This window comes from Lupinus angustifolius, unplaced genomic scaffold, assembly GCF_001865875.1.
Source record: "Lupinus angustifolius cultivar Tanjil unplaced genomic scaffold, LupAngTanjil_v1.0 Scaffold_150_42, whole genome shotgun sequence".
Classification (NCBI taxonomy): domain Eukaryota; kingdom Viridiplantae; phylum Streptophyta; class Magnoliopsida; order Fabales; family Fabaceae; genus Lupinus; species Lupinus angustifolius.
This window is the reverse complement of record NW_017725927.1, coordinates 1-23,153: the sequence shown is the minus strand read 5'-3', so window position 1 is coordinate 23,153 and position 23,153 is coordinate 1. Positions and strand designations below refer to the sequence as shown.

The 23,153-nt window shown below is 30.4% G+C and overlaps 2 protein-coding genes across 4 annotated transcripts; one reads left to right on the top strand and one right to left on the bottom strand.

Annotated features, from left to right (window-relative positions):
* Positions 1 to 4,330: 4,330 nt before the first annotated feature.
* On the top strand, positions 4,331 to 6,052 carry LOC109340234 (delta(8)-fatty-acid desaturase 2-like). The gene has a single exon (XM_019577864.1). It carries the CDS (start codon positions 4,454 to 4,456, stop codon positions 5,789 to 5,791), a length of 1,338 nt encoding a protein of 445 aa, XP_019433409.1. The 5' UTR covers positions 4,331 to 4,453; the 3' UTR covers positions 5,792 to 6,052.
* A 6,534-nt stretch (positions 6,053 to 12,586) lies between these two features.
* LOC109340232 (haloacid dehalogenase-like hydrolase domain-containing protein 3) lies at positions 12,587 to 17,386 on the bottom strand. 3 transcript variants are annotated; one of them, XM_019577862.1, is made up of 10 exons: positions 17,225 to 17,386; positions 16,966 to 17,064; positions 16,033 to 16,115; positions 15,280 to 15,363; positions 14,577 to 14,652; positions 14,395 to 14,467; positions 14,140 to 14,213; positions 13,141 to 13,234; positions 12,890 to 12,982; positions 12,587 to 12,781 (listed from the first exon to the last, which is right to left on the bottom strand). In XM_019577862.1, exons 1-9 carry the CDS (start codon positions 17,337 to 17,339, stop codon positions 12,916 to 12,918), a joined length of 765 nt encoding a protein of 254 aa, XP_019433407.1. In that variant the 5' UTR covers positions 17,340 to 17,386; the 3' UTR covers positions 12,587 to 12,781; positions 12,890 to 12,915. The 3 variants fall into 3 exon arrangements, with proteins under 3 accessions (XP_019433407.1, XP_019433406.1, XP_019433405.1); XM_019577861.1 differs by having other exon boundaries at positions 12,612 to 12,800; XM_019577860.1 differs by having other exon boundaries at positions 12,612 to 12,982.
* Between the last annotated feature and the right edge of the window lie 5,767 nt (positions 17,387 to 23,153).

Here is a 23,153-nt window from a genome sequence, read left to right as displayed (position 1 = left end):
TCTAATGCATGCAGCATTATTATTGTACCTAAATTACTTCCACAATTTATTTTATAATTATTTATACTTTCCGATAAATTAAGCATATATCTTCTATTTCATTACAACAGCATTTATCCTTCAAAACAATACAAAAAGTTTACTCATTTTCTCTTCAATATTTATTACTATCTTAATGAATTGGAGCAGATGTAGTTTACTTATTTCTCGAACTGCTTAACGGTGCTGCAATTGGGTTTGGCTATCTCCATTATCGGAGAGTGACATTGCATATTCAAAATTAGGTGTGATAATGTGTATGGATGGTAGAGATGGCAAAATGGGCAGTGTTTACGGACGCGCCTGCATAGCCCGCATTTTTTCCGAGCAGAGCATAATTTTTTTGTTCATTTGCCCGTTTCGCCCGGCCCGTTTTGTCTGCCAAGTTTAAGGGCATTTCTATTGGGCATGCAGGCGGTCCATAAACATAATTTAAGGAAAAAATAAAAAAAATTTAGATTAGTTATGATGTAATGTGATTTGTAATCCCTAAAAAAATTGTAATATAATGTAATTTATTAAACTTCATATAAAATATCAAAAATTTTGTTAATTTTTTATCTTCAACTACTTTATTTAATTTAATTTCATTTATTATATGAATTTGTTATTTTTATTTATTCAACAATGTCTGCAAGCCCATTAGCCCGTTTTAAAACGGGCAGAGCATTGAATTTTGTCCGTTAACCAATACGAGCATACCCGGGTCCGCTTAAATTTTTGTAGGCATTTGCGAGCGCGAGCTAAACGGGTCGGGCGACCTGTTTTGCCATCTCTAATGGATGGAGACTCGATTCGTTTAACCATTTTAGGACCCAGATAGGTGTAAGTATTTGTTGGGTTTACTGTCCATGGGCCTTAGGTATTCAGTTGATCAACAAGTATCCATAAATTCAGAAAATATTTTTTTAAAACAATTTATATATTTGTGTATGTGTTTCTTATAATCATGTCTGTTATTTTAAATAATAAAAAGAAGAAGAAAAATGATAATAAAAATTATAAAACATAATTGATGTGCAAGGGCATAAGTTTACATTTTCATTTAAATATTTTTGTTATTAAAAAAACATAATTTAAAATAAGAATATAAAATATATCAAGTCTATAACATAACTCCATCAATATAACATTTACTTCATAATTAATTAACAAATATAACATCATTTCTTAAGAATATAATATTAAGATTATGGGAAAAAATGTTTATTATTTATTGTATACATATATATAGATATATAAGAATCGCATGTTTGGGTAGCTACATACTTGAGTATCAATGGTTCTGAGCAGTGGTGGATCTTGAAATAAAATTTAGGAGAGACGATAATATTTAATTATAATTTATAATTGAGATTGATTAAGTAACAAAAACAAAAAATATATACATAATGTTTCAAAGTTTTAAAATAACCTATTTGTTCTAAATAACAATAATTAACAATTATAAATATTAAAGAAAAATGTACATTCATTTAAAGTTTTACCCTTCATTCTTTTAAAGACTTAATCTTCTCAATGAGTAAAATAAAAATAAAATTTTCAGTTATTTCTTTTTAATATAAATTGTTATTGTACACAAGAAATTAATTATCTTTTATCTTACTATATATCTTTGTTTGATTATCTTTGTTGTTGAATACGATATTTCTATAGTAGCTAGCTATAATAGTTAAGACAAGATGAAAAAATCAATCAAGCAAATAATATATACTCAATTTCCTTAGATTGTCAAAGTTGTACTTAATTCTTAGATAGTTTAAAGTTTTTCACACATGAATAGCTAACAAAATCAACAACAAAAAGTTGAAATTAACATATCAAATTAATCTACTCTTGCTAATTGAAATTGATAGGGTAGAATTTTTGTACAAAAATACATGTGGTTATCAAATATTAAATGATTTATGAAAAATCTGATGATCTTTGGAATTTTGTTATAAAATTTGACAAATGCACCATTTGATCTCATAGTCTATTTTTAAGTGTAAAATTATTAGAACTCAAATAAAGTTATAGTGTTGTGAACATTTATACGTGTAAGAGAACTTATCTATTATTTATAATTTTTAGAAGGACTACACAAATTGTATTGTACTTATTTATCAAGTTACAAATTGAAATAAAGTGCTAGCTTCAAAGAGTATTTTCATAAAAATGGGTGTACGTAAAAAATAATGAAATAATTTAATAAATTTAAAAAAATTAAGGGGGCAGTTGCCCCTACCCACCCTAAGCAAGGCCTATCTTAGTATCTTATTACCTAGATTCAGACTTGTATAACATTAGGTTTCAAAATCTTCAATCATAAATACCCACATATCTAAAAACAAGTACTCAGACTCTACCATTATAAATATTAATGGGGTATTGGTAGATCTGAGTTCATTGCCATCACTACTTAAAACTATGTGACATGTCAAAAATAAAATTTAAATGATCTAAATTTTTATTTATTTTTAAATTAAATAATTTAAGAACTTCTCCTCTCAAATTCCAAGAGAGTATAGTAGAGATGAAGACATTCAGTTGCAATTACTGACAAACTTTCACAACTTCCAATGCTTCAATTCAGGAAGGACGTCCGCAAGCAGTTACAAACAAAAATGTTTTTGTTGTCTTAAAAAACTATTATTTTATATTTCTAATTGTTCGTTCTATTCAAGTGTGAAGTCTCATATTGGATATGCGGGGAGAAGTGAAAGAGTTTATAAGAAGGAAAGGCTCATAGAACTAATGCCTTAAGGTTTTGATTCAAGACGTGATGTCTTACTTGTGACTCTTCACTCTTCTCATACCCATATATTAAAGAAATGTGGTGGTTGGACATGGTGGACTCAAGGGGGAGGGGACCGAAAAGTGTGTGGAACCCACACTTGAGGGGAAGATTGTTGGATTTATTCAAGTGTAAAGTCTCACATTGCGAAAAGTGTGTGGAACTCACACTTGAGGGGGAGATTGTTGTCTTTATTCAAGACGTGGTGTCACACTCGTTACTCTTCTCATACCCATATATTAAAGAAATGTGGTGGTTGGAGGCTCTCCGATCGCAGTCTGGTCCAACACTAATAAATGATAATAGCAAGAATGGGTAATCTTGGTTGCATGTCATATAACTCACATATATTAAAGAAAATAATAAAAAATGAATATAATTTGATTAAGATATATTTATTAAACTTTCATATATTTCCCAAGTTACATAAGGAATTTACTAAAATTTCAATAAATTCTCATATATTTCCCAAGTTACATAAGGAATTGACTAAAATATCAATAAATTTTCATATATAATCACTAAAATGCTTAAACCAAAATGAATACAATTTGGACATAAGTTATTAAAAGGAAAATTACTCACAGGGAGTAGCACATTCAAAAGTGGAAGTGTTTTCACCCAAATTTTACACCTATATTAAAAAATATGCTAAAAGAGATAGTGGTATATCTAAAAGCATAATTATAAATGTCATATTAGACAACACAACCACTAAATCAACATAATTACTACTCATATTAATATGGTATGATAATAATACCAAATATGCAATTAAATCAGTTAAAACTGAAAAATATTAGTTAAGCTATATTGTACCATCCTAGTTAAAACTAATTTATGCATGTCAATTTTCATATTATTCAAAATGAAGATTCATATTTTCCAGTTTTAATCGATTTAATTACATGTCTTATATAATTGTTAAATTATATTGATATGAATACCAATTTACTAGTTAAACTCACATGTAGAATACATATAATAATTTTTTATTCATTAATGACAGCGATCAACAACTTTAAAAACATAACAAATTCCATATATGCACATAATATATAAATTCCATAATTAAATATCCAAACTTTCATTAGAAAGAAATCTTGGGCAATATTCGTATTATGTATTAAGTGGGTTATTATCATCAAATCATTTCAATTTGAATCTACACTTTATTCAATTAGAATTATCATTAGTATTTCTTGGTTTCTATCCAATGTCTAATCTGTTGGCCTTCCTGTTTTTATCTATTTATCTTCAAGTAAATTTGGTGTAGCATTGATGTCAAATTTAATACAGAGCAATATGATCCTACAATTTATAAGAAAAATTTAATAAACAAAAAATCATTAATTACATAAACTAGAATCATAAATTTATAATAACTCCTTATGCTCATATCAATACACCTCTACCAATAATATATTGGTATAGCAGTCTAAAGTCCTGCTGGATAATCAAAAGGTGAATTATTTGATTTAGTAAGGGGAGGACAACTATGCAACCCAGAAAATGATTAGTTCTTTAATTATAAGGTGAGTGATTCTAAAAAAATAAAAATACACAGGCACCCAATCTCTATCTATAAATTGTCATTGTTATATTGTTGTGTTTGTAATTCTCATAATTTTATGCATCATGGAGAAGAAGTACATAACATCTGAGGAGCTTAAAGAACACAACAAGGCAGAAAATTTATGGATCTCAATCCAAGGTAAGGTGTACAATGTGTCAGAATGGTCTAAGGTTCATCCTGGTGGAGATGTTCCAATTCTGAACCTTGCTGGCCAAGATGTCACAGATGCATTCTTAGCATACCATCCTGGTTCTGCATGGAAATATCTTGACAATTTCTTCACTGGCTACCACCTCAAGGATTTCAAGGTCTCTGAGGTATCAAAAGATTACAGAAAGCTAGCATATGAGTTTTCAAAATTGGGTCTTTTTGATAAAAAGGAACATGTTACTTCTTATACTCTAGCTTCTGTTGCAGCCATGTTCCTTATTGTTCTTTATGGTGTTTTAAGATGTAACTCTGTGTGGGCACATTTGGGGTCTGGAATGTTGTTGGGTTTGCTTTGGATGCAAAGTGCTTATGTGGGTCATGATTCAGGTCACTATATGGTTATGACAAATTCTGGGTTCAACAAATTAGCACAAATAATTTCTGGGAATTGTTTAACTGGGATAAGCATTGCTTGGTGGAAATGGACTCACAATGCACACCACATTGCTTGCAATAGTCTTGATTATGACCCTGATCTCCAACACATGCCGGTTTTCGCAGTCTCTTCAAGTTTTTTCAATTCACTCACATCTAGATTTTATGGCAGGGTGTTAAAGTTTGATTTTTTTGCCAGGTTCTTGATCAGTTACCAGCACTGGAGTTTTTATCCTGTTATGGTTATTGCCAGGGTTAACTTGTACCTACAAACATTTCTCCTTTTGTTTTCAAGGCGTAGAGTCCCAGGTAGAGCAATGAACATCATAGGAATCCTTGTGTTTTGGACTTGGTTTCCTCTCCTTGTTTCTTGTCTCCCAAATTTGCCTGAGAGGGTTATGTTTGTGTTTGTTAGCTTTGCTGTTTGTTCAATCCAACATATTCAATTTTGTTTGAACCATTTTGCTGCCAATGTTTATGTTGGGGCACCTAGTGGAAATGACTGGTTTGAAAAACAGACAAGTGGGACTTTAGATATCTCTTGTTCCTCTTGGATGGATTGGTTCTTTGGTGGATTGCAATTTCAGCTTGAGCATCATTTGTTTCCAAGGCTTCCAAGGTGCCAATTGAGGAAGATTTCACCATTGGTCATAGATCTATGCAAGAAGCATAATTTACCTTACAGGACTTTGTCTTTCTGGGAGGCCAATCAGTGGACTATTAGGACCCTAAGGACTGCTGCACTACAAGCCAGGGACCTCACTAACCCTGACCCCAAGAATTTGTTGTGGGAGGCTGTTAATACTCATGGTTAAAGAAGGATAAGTTATCCTAAATCATATCTTGCACCAATAACATTGAAGCAAAAACAGAAGAAAAAAGTATGAATGTTTAATTTTTTAATTGACATGTTTTTATTATTAGTAGCAAGATTTGGGACATGGTTTGGACCAAAAAACTTTTATCACAGTTGAGGCTTTTACTATTTTGGATTTTAGAAGACTATTATCAAGCTCTTTTTTTGGTAAATTATTATCAAGCTCTTTATTTAGCCACCCTTATTTTTATGTATCTTCATAATATCAAATTATTAGTTTCATATTTGGATTGATCATTTGGTTGAACTGTTTTGGTAGGTGTGGTGTGAGTCAATAAGTCTAAATAAAAAAATCAGGTTATATTTGCTTTTCTATTTTTAATTAGCTAACCATGTTATTGGTCAATTATAATTGTTTTAACCTGTATTTTTTTACACAGTAGTTTTTGAATTGATATTTACTTCTGGAAGGGATGGAACTAATGATTTAATAGCCTTTTGTTTGTATTAAAATGAAAACAGCTCAAAAGCTCTTTCCTTTGGCAGAAATTCACATGCTTACCCGTGAGAATTTCTTCCTCCTTGCGATCATGTTTAGCTCAAATTCAGATTATAGAGCTTTTTTTGCATTTATGTTTTGCACTTATCTTATAGTTTTTTTTAGTTAACTCCCATTTTTTGGAAGAGAATAAAGTACTTCTTTATATCAAATTATTTCTTCGAGTCAGTAAAAACATATTTTTATAGAAAATAATTAAATATAATACATGTCATAATTTTATTGACTGAAAGAAATAATTTATTTCCTTACATCAAGAGATATATATATTTTTTAATTAGTCCATATGTTATTATTTACAAATTTTGAAGAGAGTTTGTCACTTTTACAACAAGTAGCTTATAGCATTTAAAAACTAATTATTGAAAGAAATTCATCAATTTTACCCTTAAGAATGTTTTAAAATTACATCTGAGACATTATCATTTAGTAAATTGATCTTTCTTTAAAAATATTATTAAAATAATAACAATAATAATAGATCCATAAGGAAATCATGCAAAAATATATGTTAGCGTCACATTAATATGTAGATAGGAAACCGCCATCAAAATACAAAAATGATTGAGAAGAAGATAGTAAGTAAATTTCAAAGTTAAAAAGTGATTAATATTATAATATTGATATATATATATATATGTATAATAATGATATAATATTACTAAGTTACATACACACTTATGGGTGAGCAAGACCCGGCCCGACTTGTAACTCGTCTCAACTCGATGACTTAGGGACGGATCTGACCCATCCAAATAAATAAAAAAGAACATGTCCGATTAAAAAGGATAGACCTGTCTTAAAAAAAGAACGAGTTCATGTCTATGTTCGGGTCACCCGATCCATCCCTTATAGTCATATATAAAAAATAGTTGAATAAGTACTTATTAATACTTATTATGTTCAACTCACATAACATAAATACATAGAAGCTCATACAACATATCTATTATTAATACTTTTTTCATTGTTTAATTCTCATGGATTGTGAAGGTTTGTTGTGACGAGAGTGAAAGACATTGTCGAGCTTAAGAGTTAGATATTTTTTCTTCTCCATTGTTTGTTTGTCCTCATTTCAGTTCTTACGTGTTTTTTATCAATTATAAGAACACTTCAACTTTTGTTATTAGTTGACAGTTTAAATTGTTTTGAAATTTTCAATATCTTTTATAATTTTCAGTCACATGATTGTGATAGTTTTAGTTTGAAGGATACAATTTACAGTCTGTGGTTTGTATACTAATGTATGTGGGATGTAGGTTTTAGTTGAGTTTGTATACAGATTATGATAATTTTGATTGTACATGCTTAAAGATTCGAGAAAAAAAAAATCTATGTTTGAAATTTTGTCATTTTCCAACCTAGACTCGTCCTTATTTTCAGCCGTCTTATTTTTTACTTGTCTCTCACGCATCCCAACCTAATTAAGGACGAGTTCGGGTTCAAAAATTAACCCGATCAATATTTAGAAACGAGTGAGGAACATACTTAACCCGTCCTAACTCTTCCCGGTTACCCCTATACACACTGACTCATTTCCAATTATCTTTACCACTACATGGTCACTAGATACTCACAATTATAGCTTGATGCTGAGAGTTACTTTTTAATCACATGACAACTTGGAATTTCTTCGTCCTTGGTGTATGGTCACGGATGATTTTTAGTTTTTTTAAAAGGTAATATTTTACAACATCAATAAAGTTGTTATGGTTCTTCCCTTGTTGCATTCACGTAAAGGCTTTATAGGACACAGTTTATAGGTAATGAGACCTTATGGTGAGTTTGACATTTTACATTTGGCTTTTTCTCTGCATTCAAAAAAATGGAATGCTTCATTCCGGAGGAAATTAATGGCAAATTATCATCAAGTTAAATTATGGATTATACTTTTATTTTCAGTTTATAAACAATGAGATATAAACATTATAATTTGTTAAGATTATAATTTGTTCATATTTTAGCTGAAAACTGAATATTAATTGATCTGTTTTGTTTGAGTAAGGTAGAAAATTGTTTTTTACATAGTAAATTACTAAAATGAGTATGAATTTATTTGTCTATGTTATGATTATTATGGTTGTTTTTTACACTATTTTTTAAATATATTTTTTTTAATCCGTCATATATATTTTTACTATAATTTTTTAATTTTTAATATTGCATAATAAAGGGTAAAAAATATTAAAATAAAATACAATATAAAAATCAATATCAATATTAAAAAACAATGTGGCTCACAAATAAATAAAAGTTGTTAAACTTGAATTACACAATTCACAAAATAAATAATACACAAATGTCAAGTTTTATGATAGAGTAAAATGGGAAGTGAAAAAATTGGAAGAAAAAATAAACTAACCAAAGATAAACCAACCCATAATTTTGGGACGTCTACTTTTGACTTATTTTTTCAAAAAAAAGAAATTGTGTTTATAATTTTATTTGATTGTCAAACATACACAATTTACATTTTAAACTTATTTTTCAAAAAATAAGCAAAAACTCAAAATTTAAATTCATACCAAAATACATTTCTTACTACAATTGGTAAAAGGAAAATGAAGGTTATTGTTAGCAAACTCCATTTCATATTATGATTTTTTTTAAATACAAATTATGCTATTTATTAGATAAGAATAAAGTTATTACTAAAATTATTCTTTCTTTAAATAAAATTATTCCAATTTAGAAATTTACACATTATGCAATATGTTATATTTTAATATAAGGTTGAAAGGAGTTGGTGAATGAGATATGATTAAATTCAATCACTTTGAACATGCAATAATACAATGTAAGGCATTCTGCAATTTCGGGGTGACAATCAATTCATTACCCATTCATCCCAAACCATGTAAATTGAATTTAATACAGCAATTAGAAAATTACTTTTCGTTTAAGAATTTATAAAAATAGATTTAATGTATTGTACCAAATGAATAAAATTGTATCAATAAGATATGGATGGACAATCCATTCCCTAAAAAGGGAAAAAAGAAATTGGACCATTCTTTTATATGGTCATGGACCACCCTACATCGAAAGGGAATCAAGTAAGTATTTGGTAAGAGAGGTCCAAATAAATTTAAGAATATATAATATATAATACTGAAAATGGGTTGATTAGAAACCATTTATAAACAATAATTAATGGATCATTTAGATATTTATTTATGAAATGACTCATAAATGATTTTCTCGGTATAAAAATTGGTGAACTAATTTTACTTCAATACTTTAAATATGTTATCAGCTAAATTTCAATACATTTTTAGTGAATTATACTATTAACTAATTATCCACCTCTTTTATGTAATTTTCAATTGCATTTCTACAAATCTAGTTTCCTGGTATTTATCTTTCACGACAAAATTGAAGAAGATTCATCGGAATTCTCCATGATTTATATTTGAATAATGAAACATGTGTAGTCATGGGAGCACATCTATCCCAAAATGTATATTAATCTATATATTTATTATTTATTATTGGTCAAAAAAAATATAAATTTAATATATATTTAATTTTTTTACTTTTCAGACTATGAAAAAACAAGAGGTTCATAAATAAAGTACTATATATTTTGGGATAGATATGTGGTTCCACCAGGCCACATGGTCAGGACATAAGATTTGGAAAATAAAAATTCAACCAGTGGATTGGTACATTGTGTGACTGTTAAAATATTTATTCAAAGTAAGATATTTTTAAGGATATATTCATACATAAAGGCATGACAATGTAAAAAGTTTTTAATTTTTTATGTTAACTGTGTCTCATATTGAAGAACAAAGCTACCACATTTATATATTTTACCCATTTTACACATTTAATATGTGTTTATTAATTTGTTAGATAGTTAGTTTACACTATAAATAAGGTTTTTCATGCCATAATAATTCAATGAGAAAAATTCACAATATTTATTTTATACTTTTGCATTATTTTCGCTATATGGTATCATAACCTTTATCTTAAAAACTTTGGTCACCACTGCGCGTTTTTCTACGATTATTCAAACCTCTTTCATTCATTCATTCATGGAAGAGTAAAATTTGAACTTGTTTATGCTTTGCTGCTATTCATTTCTTCACTATGAAGGTCAATGAGTAAAGCCACCATCAAAGACTCCTTCATCAAAAACACCACACTTCCACGTCAAGATTTTCCATCGAAGATCTCTTAAGCAAGTCACTCACTGTAGCCTCATCAAACTGTATGTTGGCTTTCTTTATTACTTCAGTTTTCATTTCCAAGATGGCTTGAAATGCTTAGAAGTCTTAACAAATAACAAGAACACGCCTTCACGTGTGGAACAACGCAACATTCAATTCCACCAAAGAAAACATCAACCCTTCACACCCTCTTTCTGAATCTAAGATTGATGATGAGATTCAAGAGATTGAAAAGAGAATGGAAGTTAATTAGATTATGGTGTTGGACAATTGTTGACTGATTTGATCATGTGGAAAGATATGCTTCATTCTTATCAAATTCACTTTGTCAAAGAAGACAAGTTGAGAAAAAGGGTTTTGCTAAGCTGAAAGAATAAGCCAAGAGCTTGCATCCTCAAAATGTTTCTGATAACTCAACTCTATAAGTACTGTAATTGTTGGTGATGTCAATGTATCAAGTTTTATCAAGAATAGATATAGCAAGAGGCTTGCGATTAGTGTTTCCATTGTAGGGAGTTTGCTTACAAAGAGTTGAAATCTACTATTAGAGAGTTTCATCCTAGTAGGATAGTAGGTCATGGATCTTTTGGCACTATGTATAAGGCTTTCCTTATATCTTCTGAAACAATTGCTGATGTGAAAAGATCAAAGCACTCACATGAAGGAAATACTGAGTTTTTTGTTTGAGTTGTCCATCATTGCTAGTTTGAGGCACAAAAATTTTGTCCAGCTTCCAGCTATGGTGTGGTTGTGCTTGAAGTGGCTTCTGGTAAGAGGCCAACATTAACAGCCTTGCATCTTTTACTTCATTTTGGAGCATTTTGTTTTTGGAAAATAAAGCTATCTTGGAAAGTAAGATCAATAAGATCAACAACAACAACCATATATATTATGATCATCACACTATCAATCTTGTCCAAAGAACAAGAAGATATGCATTTCTTGGGTTCTTTTGCATACTCAAAGAATCCTCCAACAATATAAAACCATGGAAAAACTATAGGAATATGGTCAACATTTCTGACCAGAAAAATAATAGGTTATTGAAAAAATCTAATCACTTTAAGATTGAGATTCGATCTATTATATTGCACGATATCAAAACGAATTATCAAACTGAAGTCATTGTCATTTACCCTCCAACTTGAGAGGCTATTGGAGAACAAAGCTACCACATTTTACATATTTTACACATTTTACATATTAACACATGTTGAATTGTTTTTCAACATGTGTTTATTAATTTATTAGCTAGTTAGTTAACTAGTTAGTTTACACTATAAAAAGGCTTTTCATGCTTTGATAATTCAATAAGAAAAATTCACAATATTCATTTTATACTTCCGTATTATTTTCGCTATACCTCAAAATTTAATCCATAGATTTTAAATAGATAAATATTTGGTTTTAGCATTAAAATCTGATGCGCTGATTCCGTAAAAAAAAGTTACACTAGCATCCACTAATATTATATGTTTTTTATTAATGGTATGGCCGAAAAAAATAACAATAAACAATAAATAGTCAAAATATCTTTGGATGTGAAATGCGAATTGAAAGAACACTGTAAGTGAATGTTGTGAATGAGTGTATGTTGTGATGATGAACACAGTAAGTTTAACTGGAACAAACTGTTAAATAAATTACCATCACTGAAGTTGATAAAAGTGAAACTGCCACTTTGATGCAGGAGAGTGATGCTATATGGATCAAACGACGCCATGATATTTTATGGCATGTCCAAACTATAACAATTAAGCTTTTATCTCACTAGATGAGGTCAGGTACATGGATCGACTAATACTATAATGTTCTATGGTGTCCAAACTGCAACAATCAAGCATTTATCCTACTGGATAGAATTAGCTACATGGATCGAACAATACCATAATGTTTTATCATAAACCATATTCATAGACAAAATATTGAGCTCTAAGTTTTTTTTTTCCATTTCCCCTATAGTTTTTCCTGTGTGTCAAAACTAATTCAGTAAAAAACATGAATCTGTACTCTTTTCTCATTTCATATTTCACAATAGCTAGCATGTTTATACTCATTGGAAATATATGTTCTGTATATCTGAGAACTTTCCATGTAAACAGTCAAGCATAAGATTATATAAAATTGGTACTTTTCCACCATTGTTTCTAGACTACAGATTGAAGATTATTTTAGGGAGGCAGAAATGGGTTGCCTTTTCTAATGAACATCATCATTTTGGTTGCAACATTATTTAGAAAAAACTTTAAAGCTGCAACCAAGTTCATCAGCTAACATGCATAAACAAATCAGAAGAATAACATTGCTCATATACCAGAGCAAATGCTGATATCACTGATAAATATACATCAAAGGTTACCTATTGATTAAGACTCATAAGTAGAACTATGCCTCTGAATTGAGAATGTGGATTTGTATCTCAGAGAATGTCTTCACATCAACACCCCATAACCTGCTTCCATAGATTGCTTTAGGACATTTATTAAGGGATAAATCAAATCATATTCTACAAAGAGAAAATATTGCATGAAATGAGACAAATGATCAGCCATGGAGACATTTTTATCAGTATAAACTAGCAGTTATCATTTCAAACAAGAAAGGTCTTACCAGCAATCTATCCCAACAGCATTGGCCCCTACTTTATCTGCTTTTTGATCATCCCCAATGTGTAAGGCTTTGCCAGCCTCTACATTCACTTGATCTATGAAATGGAAATCATTAGATAGATATTTTGTTTACAGTTAAATACAACAACAACCACGCTTTAATCTAATAGGGGGTCGACTGCATTGACCAAACGCCATATAATGGTCTATCATAAATCATGTCAATTGACAAAACATTGATCAATAAATTTTTCCTAATCATTTTTGCCTATGGTTTTTCTTGGCATCCCACTGCCTCTAGAACTTAGACAATCTCCATTTGATTTACTCTCCTTAGTGGGGCTCCTAATGGTCTCCTCCAAACATGCCCAAACTATCAAAGGTGTGATTCTTTCATTTATTCTGCAATAGGAAATATCCAAACTTTCTCCATAATGTATTCTTTCTTTATCCTATATTGTCTAGTGCGTTCATTCATCCAACACAAATTCTCATCTTTGGTAGATTGAGATGAAAAATTAGCCAAAGGCATGTCCAAAAATAGTCAATTAATTTAACATTCATATATTGTACTCTTGTTTATAACAAGACGTACACTGGGATAGGACATGGTTGTCGTTGAAGTTTCTTACTAGTTTACTCAGACAGTGCTATACAGTAAATTTTCTCAAGTCCAGAAAGATGGTGTTTAGTTTTGATCATATAGAATTTGAAATTAAAGAGATACATAAAGAAGCAAAAGAACACCCTGTGAAAAGTGGTATTTTAATTGATAACTGGAGGAAAACATGACAACTATCAACCACCTCTCATTTGTCCAAAAGAAGCTAAGATCTGATTATGATGAAGTATAAGCTTCATCTATCCTTGATTCTTTTTGACCAGGGAATGCTGGGGTGGGGACATCTCAGAATCACATTTATATTTAGCCGAAAATATACTACTGAACATATTGCTAGTAAATTAAGTCTGCGGGAAGGTAACTAATAACCATATATACCTAGAGCAGCTTGAAATATTCTTGGGTCTGGTTTTTCATACCCAGCCTCAGAGGATATAATGACAGCATCAAATCTGAGATGAAACCAAAAAAGTACTCATTAAACAATATGAAATGTATGTACATACTTTGTGAGATTTCAGCGAAGTTAAGAGCTTCAGCAAGCAATCTTAATTCTTAAGTGAACATATCTAAGAAGTCAATAAAATGCAATAGAGTTAGGTAAAAGAATATTGAGGAATGACTGATGCTCACAAATTCAAAACATTAAGGTCCTTCAATAGCTTCCTTAAGCGGGAGTCGAAATTGGATACAACAGCCATCTTAACTGTATCATTGCTTGTCATGTTAGCAAGGATAAAATTTTAAGAATGTTGACAACTTAAGGGGTTAACAATAGTGGTTCAGGATAAAAATAAATAATTGATTCACAAGACCTCCAGCATCCTTGAGAACAGTAATTGTTTCATAAGCTCCATCAGGAAGATGCCACGCATCACCTGTTGCATAGTACTACTGACATGAACAACAGTTAAAGTTCAGAATAGGTGTCTGTCATATTATTTTGAAATTTGAAAGCAAATGTCAGTTACGTTGAAAACAGTCTCCTATTTTTCCTTGGTAATATATGCAATAATAATGAAGAGAATGCTAACAATTTCCCTAAGGGTGTTGTTTAAGATTCATAAATTAGAAAATTTGCATTCAAAAGTGATGCATTTAATATCTTAAAATTCACATGGTTATGATTTCTAACGTAAAGTTTATGTTTCTTAAATCTTAAATAATGCCTTTAGGGCACTTGTTAGCACGATCGTAATAAAAATAATAACAAGGAGAACACTCCAGAAGGCTAGAATCAACAAGAAGGAATATAAGAAACTACAACGTTAAAACTAATAGATCATATTAAAGTTGTGGTTCAAAAGAGTTGAAGAGAAGAGCAAGATATTTGAAAATTCCTATTGATGGGAATGGATTGACTTTTCAAAACTGACCTAAACATTATATAGATAAGTTTTGGTTGATAGAATCATCATAACTCAGGTTAATAGAATCATCATAAACTGGAAAAATGGAAATGAGGGTACGAGACAATGACAAACAGAACAGACTGCTCCTAGTGCCAAGAAAAGTCACCTTGTAAACTTCCTCAAAATAATCTTCATCACTGCAACCGGTGGCTTCAGAAACTACAAGTTTCCAAAATGGTCTCCCATCTCCCTGTAGTAAATACAATTTAAAGAGTAAGTACACTGCACATATAAAAACCTTTTCCAATTAGATGACTTTGTCTACATATCTTGTTGAAGAAATTAAATAGAGGACTAGATATCATATATAAACTATGTAAATAAAGGGGAAAACCATGTTGACATCAAAAAGTATGCCAAGTTGCAAAAACATTATACAACTTCCTGAAAAATTTAGCCAATACAACTTCCTGGAAAATTTGTACAATATTTCCTTCTTATTTCCCTTCCAGACAACAGCAAACTTTAATAGTACACTTTATAAAAAGAGTGGGGATCCACATACTTTAAACTTACTCTCCATCCTAGCCATCAATTCTAGGGAATCTAATGGTTTAGATCTACTTACTAATTGAAACCATTGGATTTCCCTAGAATTGATGGCTAGGATGGGGAGTAAGTTTAAAAAACTTACTCTTGGAGTAAGTGGATCCCTCCTCTTATAAAAATTAGTTACATTTTCTATACACCATGTGACCATGTTTACAGGATTATAATACAACAGCTCAATGGGTGATTGTAAATGATAGTATTCAAGATAGAACAGGTTTAGAATGAAGATGGTCATCCAAAATTTGCTGAGTGATCAAGCAATATGTTACCCATAAAATTATCAGAGATTTGAAGGTAGAGCACAGACCTGGTAACGCAGCTTTTCAGGCCATGGAGCAGAAAATGCTCTCTTAAATCCTTGTTTTATCTCAGCTGGAGTCACAGTCAAACCTGAACATAGACATACCAAACACATCCATCCGGAATTCAGAATACAACAACAATAATCAAAGCACTTTCTTACTAGGTAGAGTCAGTTACATGGATCAAATAATACCACCATGTACTATAAAAACCAACTCCTCCGATAGGTCATAAGTCTAAATCCCTCCTAAACTATGGGGCTGTCCCCATCTAGTCAAGCCTCGAAATTGGGGCTTCTATTGGTCTTATTGTCACATATCCAAACCACCTTAGGTGCGAATCCGCCATCTTTTCCTCAAGAGGTGTCACTCCTACTTTCCTCCCAATCCATTCATTCATGATCTTATCTTTACATGCCCACTCACTCATCCAACACTAAATTCTGAAGTCATCCATAATTCAGAATGCTGAATTTTTCACTAATGGAAGGAAAATGATGATACTACCAATAGAGAGCCTTGAAATGTTCATGCCAACAAGTAACTAAGAAGGAATAGAAATATATATTAGAAGCATTCATCTGTTCTTGTCCTCCGAAAAATAAAATTAAAGCAAGTATTCCCATAGTAATTCCATCAAAAAGGCCCTTCAATCTCTAATTTTTTGATCAAAAAAAGATATTGATGAACTAATATGACATGTAAAGTTGGCATTAAATTAAAAGGCCATTTTGATGTGTGTGTATATATATATATGCATATTACTGGATGCCCAAAGTGACAACACTGATATATTTGTAAATTCAAAACAGGATACTTTATCTATTTAGGATTTTAGGGTTGTTATTAGCCTTCCAGATTGTTTTTTTTCTTCAAATTTTGGTTTTGGTCCAATATTGCAGTGGAAGAGTCATATAAATAAAATAAAAAGAGCTAACCATATTTGGTGCCAATAGCAGCATAAGTGTCCTCAACAGGCTTAGCCAATTGCAAAAGTGTGCCTCCAGCATCCAACAACAATGCATCATACGCCTTAACTGTGCCACCAAAATTGAGCAGAGACAAAAACAAAGAAAGTTACAATTTTTAACAATCATAGAACGACCCATTTCTAATTTATCAAGGAACAATCGATCTATGTATGTAAGTGTACCCAAAAGGAAAAGGAACATGTGAAAACGATGGAAGAGTAGTAACCTTTGTTGATGGGAATGGAAGAGAATTTAAGTGAAGTGTTAAGCATTGAATTGAGAGGTTTGAAGGTTCTGAAAAGAGAGTTGGCGTGAGAGCATCTCATCAGAGAAGTACCCATCGATTCTGGCTATGTGCCGAACTACTTCCACGTTAAGTACAATGTAAAATGTGGGAAAGGATCCTATGGAACAAAGAATAGACAAATTATCATTTTTGAGTTTATATATCTATATCTATACTATACATAAAGTCAAAACTTGAACTAACTTCCCTTTTGGTGTAATTTTTATTTTCTATATTGCCCTTAACATTATTTAATTTTTACAAAAAAAACTATATAATCATAAGCAACTACCACCAATACGTTAATTAACCACATATCTCACCTTAAATTAAACATTATCGTAAACACAAAAAAATATAATATAAAGTACATCGAACACAAAAATACATCTTAATTCAAAAAAATGAAATATATAAAAATTGAATATGTAGTATTACATAATATTCGCCGGCAAGCACGAAGTGCCTGTACACATTACTAAAAGATAAAATTATTATTTCATTTGATCTCAAAATTAAAATGTCAAATCCTATTATATTTTCCTTTTATTTTACTAATATTTATCTCTTCATTACTATTGACCATCCTAACTAGTAAAATGTATATGCATATTTCTCCTACACTTACCCTTTACAATGTCATTTTTTGTAAATATCTTATTTCCTTTTATTTTATTTTATTGGTAGACTAAAACAACATTGTAATTTGCTTTTTTAAACTATGGATTTTCTCTTGTAGGCAAAATTATTGATGGATGAAGCTAAACTCGAAAAAACTGTTTTCTCTAGTCTGTTCTAATCAGTGTTGTGAAACTCGAGCCGGACGTCAAACCGGCAGAAGTCCCGTATTAGGTTAAACCGATTTAAACGGTTAAACCGTCCGGTCTGACCGGGTGATTTCGTACATAATTAATAATTTTTATTTATAAATATATAGTTATATATCAATGTAAAACTTTATATAATTAATAATTATGTATAATTATATTGAAATAATACTTTTTAATCTTTTTTTGGACCGTAGTAAAACAAAATATTAGAACATTGTCCCATTTTTTTATTTTTAAGTGAGCCGTCCGGTTTACTTCCCGTGTTAATCCGGTTTAACCGGGTTTAACATGGTCGGACTGGATTTTTTCCGGTTCAAAGCGATCCAACTCTCATTCGGTTAAGACGGCAAACCAAAGCCGTTTTCAAGTCCGGTCAGCGGTCGGACCGTCCGGTCCGGTCCGGTTCCAACAACACTGGTTCTAACAACTGTATCTAATATTTATAAATTTTTAGTATAAAAATTTTATATATAATTTGGATGATGGACTAATTGTTGGTTGATGTATTTTTTTCTATTCTAACTTGGCCAAGAAATCTACACACACATTATGATGATGGAGGTGTGCAAGGACTAATAGAGCTTTGAATTTAGTAGGAGCAATGTTGATGTAAAAAAGAATAGGAACCGACTAGATATTAAGGGTTTGTTTGGAAGTTAGATTTTGGAGGGGAATTAAGGAAAATGGAATACTTGGGAACCATGAAATACACTTGTGAAATAACTTTCAAGCATCCCATTTCCTTTTTTTTTCCTCCAAAATTCAACTCCTAAACTAACCCTAAGAAATTATTAGAAGGCAAATGTTTGCAATTTTGTTTTTAGAATTGAATGTATGTACTGAGAATTGTATGAGGCAAATTCTTATTTTTACAATGTATATAATGAATAATAAGTTTAATTTTGTTTTCTAAAATTGTAACTTTGATTTAATGAATAATAAGCTTTTGGATATATTTAATTTCATGTGATTGTTACTAGTACTGTTTGATTAGAGATGGATAGAGTGTTAATATATTCTTCAATTCGTAATCGACTTTCGAATTTAAGACTCAAACTTAAATATCAGTTTTTTTCAATATTTGAGTATCAAATAACTTTATATGTTTTTACCATAAAAATATGATGGCTCCAATCAATCACATAACTAGTGTTCGGTTGAAGATTAAGATGAGACACCAAGCAATAATGAATGATAACAGCTAAGTGAAGACTATTATTTTTTGTCTATTATTACAACATATTTACATTTAATAACAATATACAAATAGAATCATATATATAGGATATGCACTTGGAAAAGCTTTGTTATATGTAAGTGTGTTGTAATTTTTAGTTTGATCTTCTACTGAATTATGCTAAATAAATAAAACGGTTTGTTATTCAAACGAAATAAAATGAAACGGTTTCTAACCATATACATATTGAGAAAAATAAATGTTGATACTAAAATTATTGTGGAGCATAAATGAAATGATTGACATGATGAAATTGAATTAATGTAGGTAAAAAAATTAGAAATGGTTGATCACGTGCAAAACGAAATGTTCTCTTTTATTTAATTTCTATTTGATCATGTTTATTCTATAAATTAATTCTTATCTGTTGTTTTCTGTATTGTTTAAATTCTATGATGTCAACTTTAACCCTATAACTAATAAATTCAAATTTCTATGATGTTTATGAATGTAAAATTATCAGCCTAGTGATAATTTCAATGTTATGTTTACAAAGCTTTACTTTTTGTGGAATTATTAGTTTTCAAGACAGAACTCAACTCGAGAGGACCTAATCTTATGACAATTTTAGGCTTAAATCTTGAGAATACATATTATAACCAATACAAAACTTTACTGAAAATTGAAAAATATTCTCCACTTAGTTTAGTTCTTGAATTTCTGAACGTATTTGATATAATGTTTCGTAGATAAAAAATACTAACGTGTATCCATAACATATATTAAAATGATTGAAGAGGAAGAAGTTATCATGTGGGAGTGGAATTGGAAGAAGAAGGTAAATGTTAGAGAGACGACCCATTGGGGGTTGGGATTTGAGAGATTTCTTCTTTTTAAGGCAAAAAATGTCTTATACTAGAGGCGCATGAAGTCGAACTCATTTCCATGTTAATAATGGTCAACCTATCTACACAAATCCATAAGAAAAAGCATCAACATAGAGAAATATAAAGTTACTCCGGAGAAATAAGGATAAAGGATTATGATGAAATCCCATTAAGAGAAATAATGTCTAAGAAGATTTCATATACATTTGTATAGAGACTTCAACCACTTTATCCCTTTTGAATGGCAGACTCTAAGCATTATATCTTTTAAATGTAACCCCATTTTATTCAGTAATGTGTCAATATATAATTTGTGTTTGTTGACTCACATTCTTATTTTATGATACTAAATATTAAATTTGTATTTTTTATTTTAGAGAATTAGAATGTTTTTTATTGGATGTACTTCATGTTATAATTTTTTTATAAAAAATAAAATAGGGAAACATAAAATACTTCATTGATAGTTATTTTATGCTTATTAGTATTAGTATTTATACTTCATTGGAGAATTTAATTTGATCAAATACATAATTTTATGGAATATTATTTTAATTCTATGCTAGCACTAAAAAGTAAATAATAAAGAAAATAATTTCTAAAATTATTTTTATGTAGCAGAAAATAAAAGAAGAGTTATTGTGTTTTTTATGAAATAATATACGTGGTAATTGGTTTACAATATTTCAACTAATAAATACCACTTGAAGATATTTAATATATATAGAGATATACCTATTTGTATGTTATGACAAAATTAGTTCTTTTAAATCTAAGCGTCAAGAAATAGATATACTTTTTTAGTAAAAACATCATACCTTTCTATTCATATTAAGAAGTATATTCTTTAAATATATATATATATATATATATATATATATTTTAAGCATTCAATAAAATATGATCTTTTGGTAAGAAATTTAGTCATACTCACAATTATGAGTTGAAATCCATTATTAGAACGAGAATTTCATTGAATAATAATATATATGACTCATACTCACAATAATTTAATTGAACCCAATTTTTAGCTTATATGCATGTAAACCATTATATTGTCACGTTTATAATAAAATATGTTCCATGTAGCCTAATAGTTTAGGGGAATCAGATTTTGAGAGGAAAGTACTATGAAATAATAAAGAAAAAACATATGTAATAACATTTTTACCCGCTTATTTATAGTGAGAAAATATTTTTACCTTAAAAACTAAAAAAACCAACAATATTCTCCCCGGTACTATAAAGGAGTTTGGCTCACTTTTAGAATGATAAAAATGACATTACTTCAAATCTTTATTTTAACAATTTTGTGAGAATATTAAAATAAAAATGTGAAGAAAAATGAGATATCAAAATTTAAACTCTAACAAAAAGTAAATGAATGCCAAAAGAGTAAACAACAAAAGTTTTTTTATTAGTTTCTATTAGTGTAGTTGAGTTTTAGTGTAACTGTTTTTGTAACTGATTTTCTCTTAATATTTCTAGTCATTCTTCTATTTTACTTTATATGGAAGCAGTAGGTTGAAGTCGTTCTCGCTTCACATCGACTTAAAAGGTTTGTTGTAAATCCTCATATTCCTCTTCGTTTTCTTTCTGAAGAAGACTGTGAGTTTCAATGGTTGAATCTAGCTTTTCTGTAATGGGAGAAGCAAGACTAGCATTTGGTCTTGTGGTTGCTGCAATCACTCTCTGAGTCTATCCAGTCACGGGTTCTAGGGCTCAAACACACGTGGTAGATTTGGGATGAAGTTCATACTTTCTTCGATTCCCTGATTCGTGCTCGAATCCAGCTTATTCTCTCTAAGCTGCGCACCATTAAGAAAGGAACTTAGACTGTTAGTGAGTTTGTGTCCCGTGTAAAGGCATTGATTCACTCTCTTGCTGCAGTTGGTGAGGTAATTTCTGGTCGTGAACAGTTTCGTTTAGTGCTTGAAGGTCTTCCTTCCGAGTATGAATCTTTTGTCACCACAATCAACAATAGAACTGAGTCTTGCTCTTTTATCCAACTTAAGTCTCTTATAATGGCTCATGAGACTTAACTGGAGAGGATTCATCCTCCCACTAATGAGGTGTTTTATGTTAATGTTGCTAGCTCTTCACTTAAGAATCAGTTCTCTAATGTTGGACATCAACAACCTCAAATTTTTCATTTTGAGGGAGAGGTTGTTTTTCCTTTGAAAATGATGCAAGATTCACCCGCTGGTTATCAGTTTGGGGATCCACCTACTGGTAGATGTCGTAAAGATTATTTTGGACTTGGTAGGGGCTTTCGTTCAGGTCGCTGGCAACTTTGTTATAAACCTGGACATGAAGCTTTGCAATGCTGGTATCGGTTTGATCTAGTGATGCAGTCACAAAATTCCTGCTTCTCTTGCTCAGTATGCTCAATATGCTTCTCCTGCACAACCGTCTTATTTTCAAGTAATGCGTCCTACTTCAACTCATTATGCTCCCTCACATTTTCAGCAAGAGTATTCACTACCGTATGGCAATAGTGTTTCTCATATGTTGCATCTTGGATATTGCCAGCCCTTTGTTTTGGGCCCTGCTCCTATATCACCTGCTCAATCCTATTGTGATTCTTTTCATCCACCACATGGGCAGCCTATGTGAAGAAGATCTTGCTCCTGACCTTGACACGGTTTTGATGAAGACACCAACATCACCAAAAAGAAGAAAAGGAAGATGACTTATGAAGACAAATGAAGATAAAGCTTCAAGACATTAGATTAAGTCTTTGTAAGTACTTCTATCCTAAACTCTTAAGTATATACAAGTATAAATGCTCAAACTATTTTTTAGAAAATGTGAGACAATTTTAAAAGACTTAAAACATTTTTCAAAAATAGTGTGTAACAGGTTACTTCATTGAGTAACAGGTTACATGTGTGAGAAAAGAGTTATCCAACTGAAAAACTGATTTTTGAAAGCTGAGTAACCAATTACTCAAAATAAATTTTAAATATCTGTTG

Coding starts and splice junctions, on each gene's coding strand:
- LOC109340234 (XM_019577864.1), top strand. CDS start 4,454: ATGGAGAAGAAGTACATAACATCTGAGGAGCTTAAAGAACACAACAAG.
- LOC109340232 (XM_019577862.1), bottom strand. CDS start 17,339: ATGGGTACTTCTCTGATGAGATGCTCTCACGCCAACTCTCTTTTCAGA. Junction 14,214..14,394: donor GACCTTAATGTTTTGAATTT/GTGAGCATCAGT, acceptor GTTTCATCTCAG/ATTTGATGCTGTCATTATAT. Junction 12,983..13,140: donor GCTGTTGGGATAGATTGCTG/GTAAGACCTTTC, acceptor CTATGGAAGCAG/GTTATGGGGTGTTGATGTGA.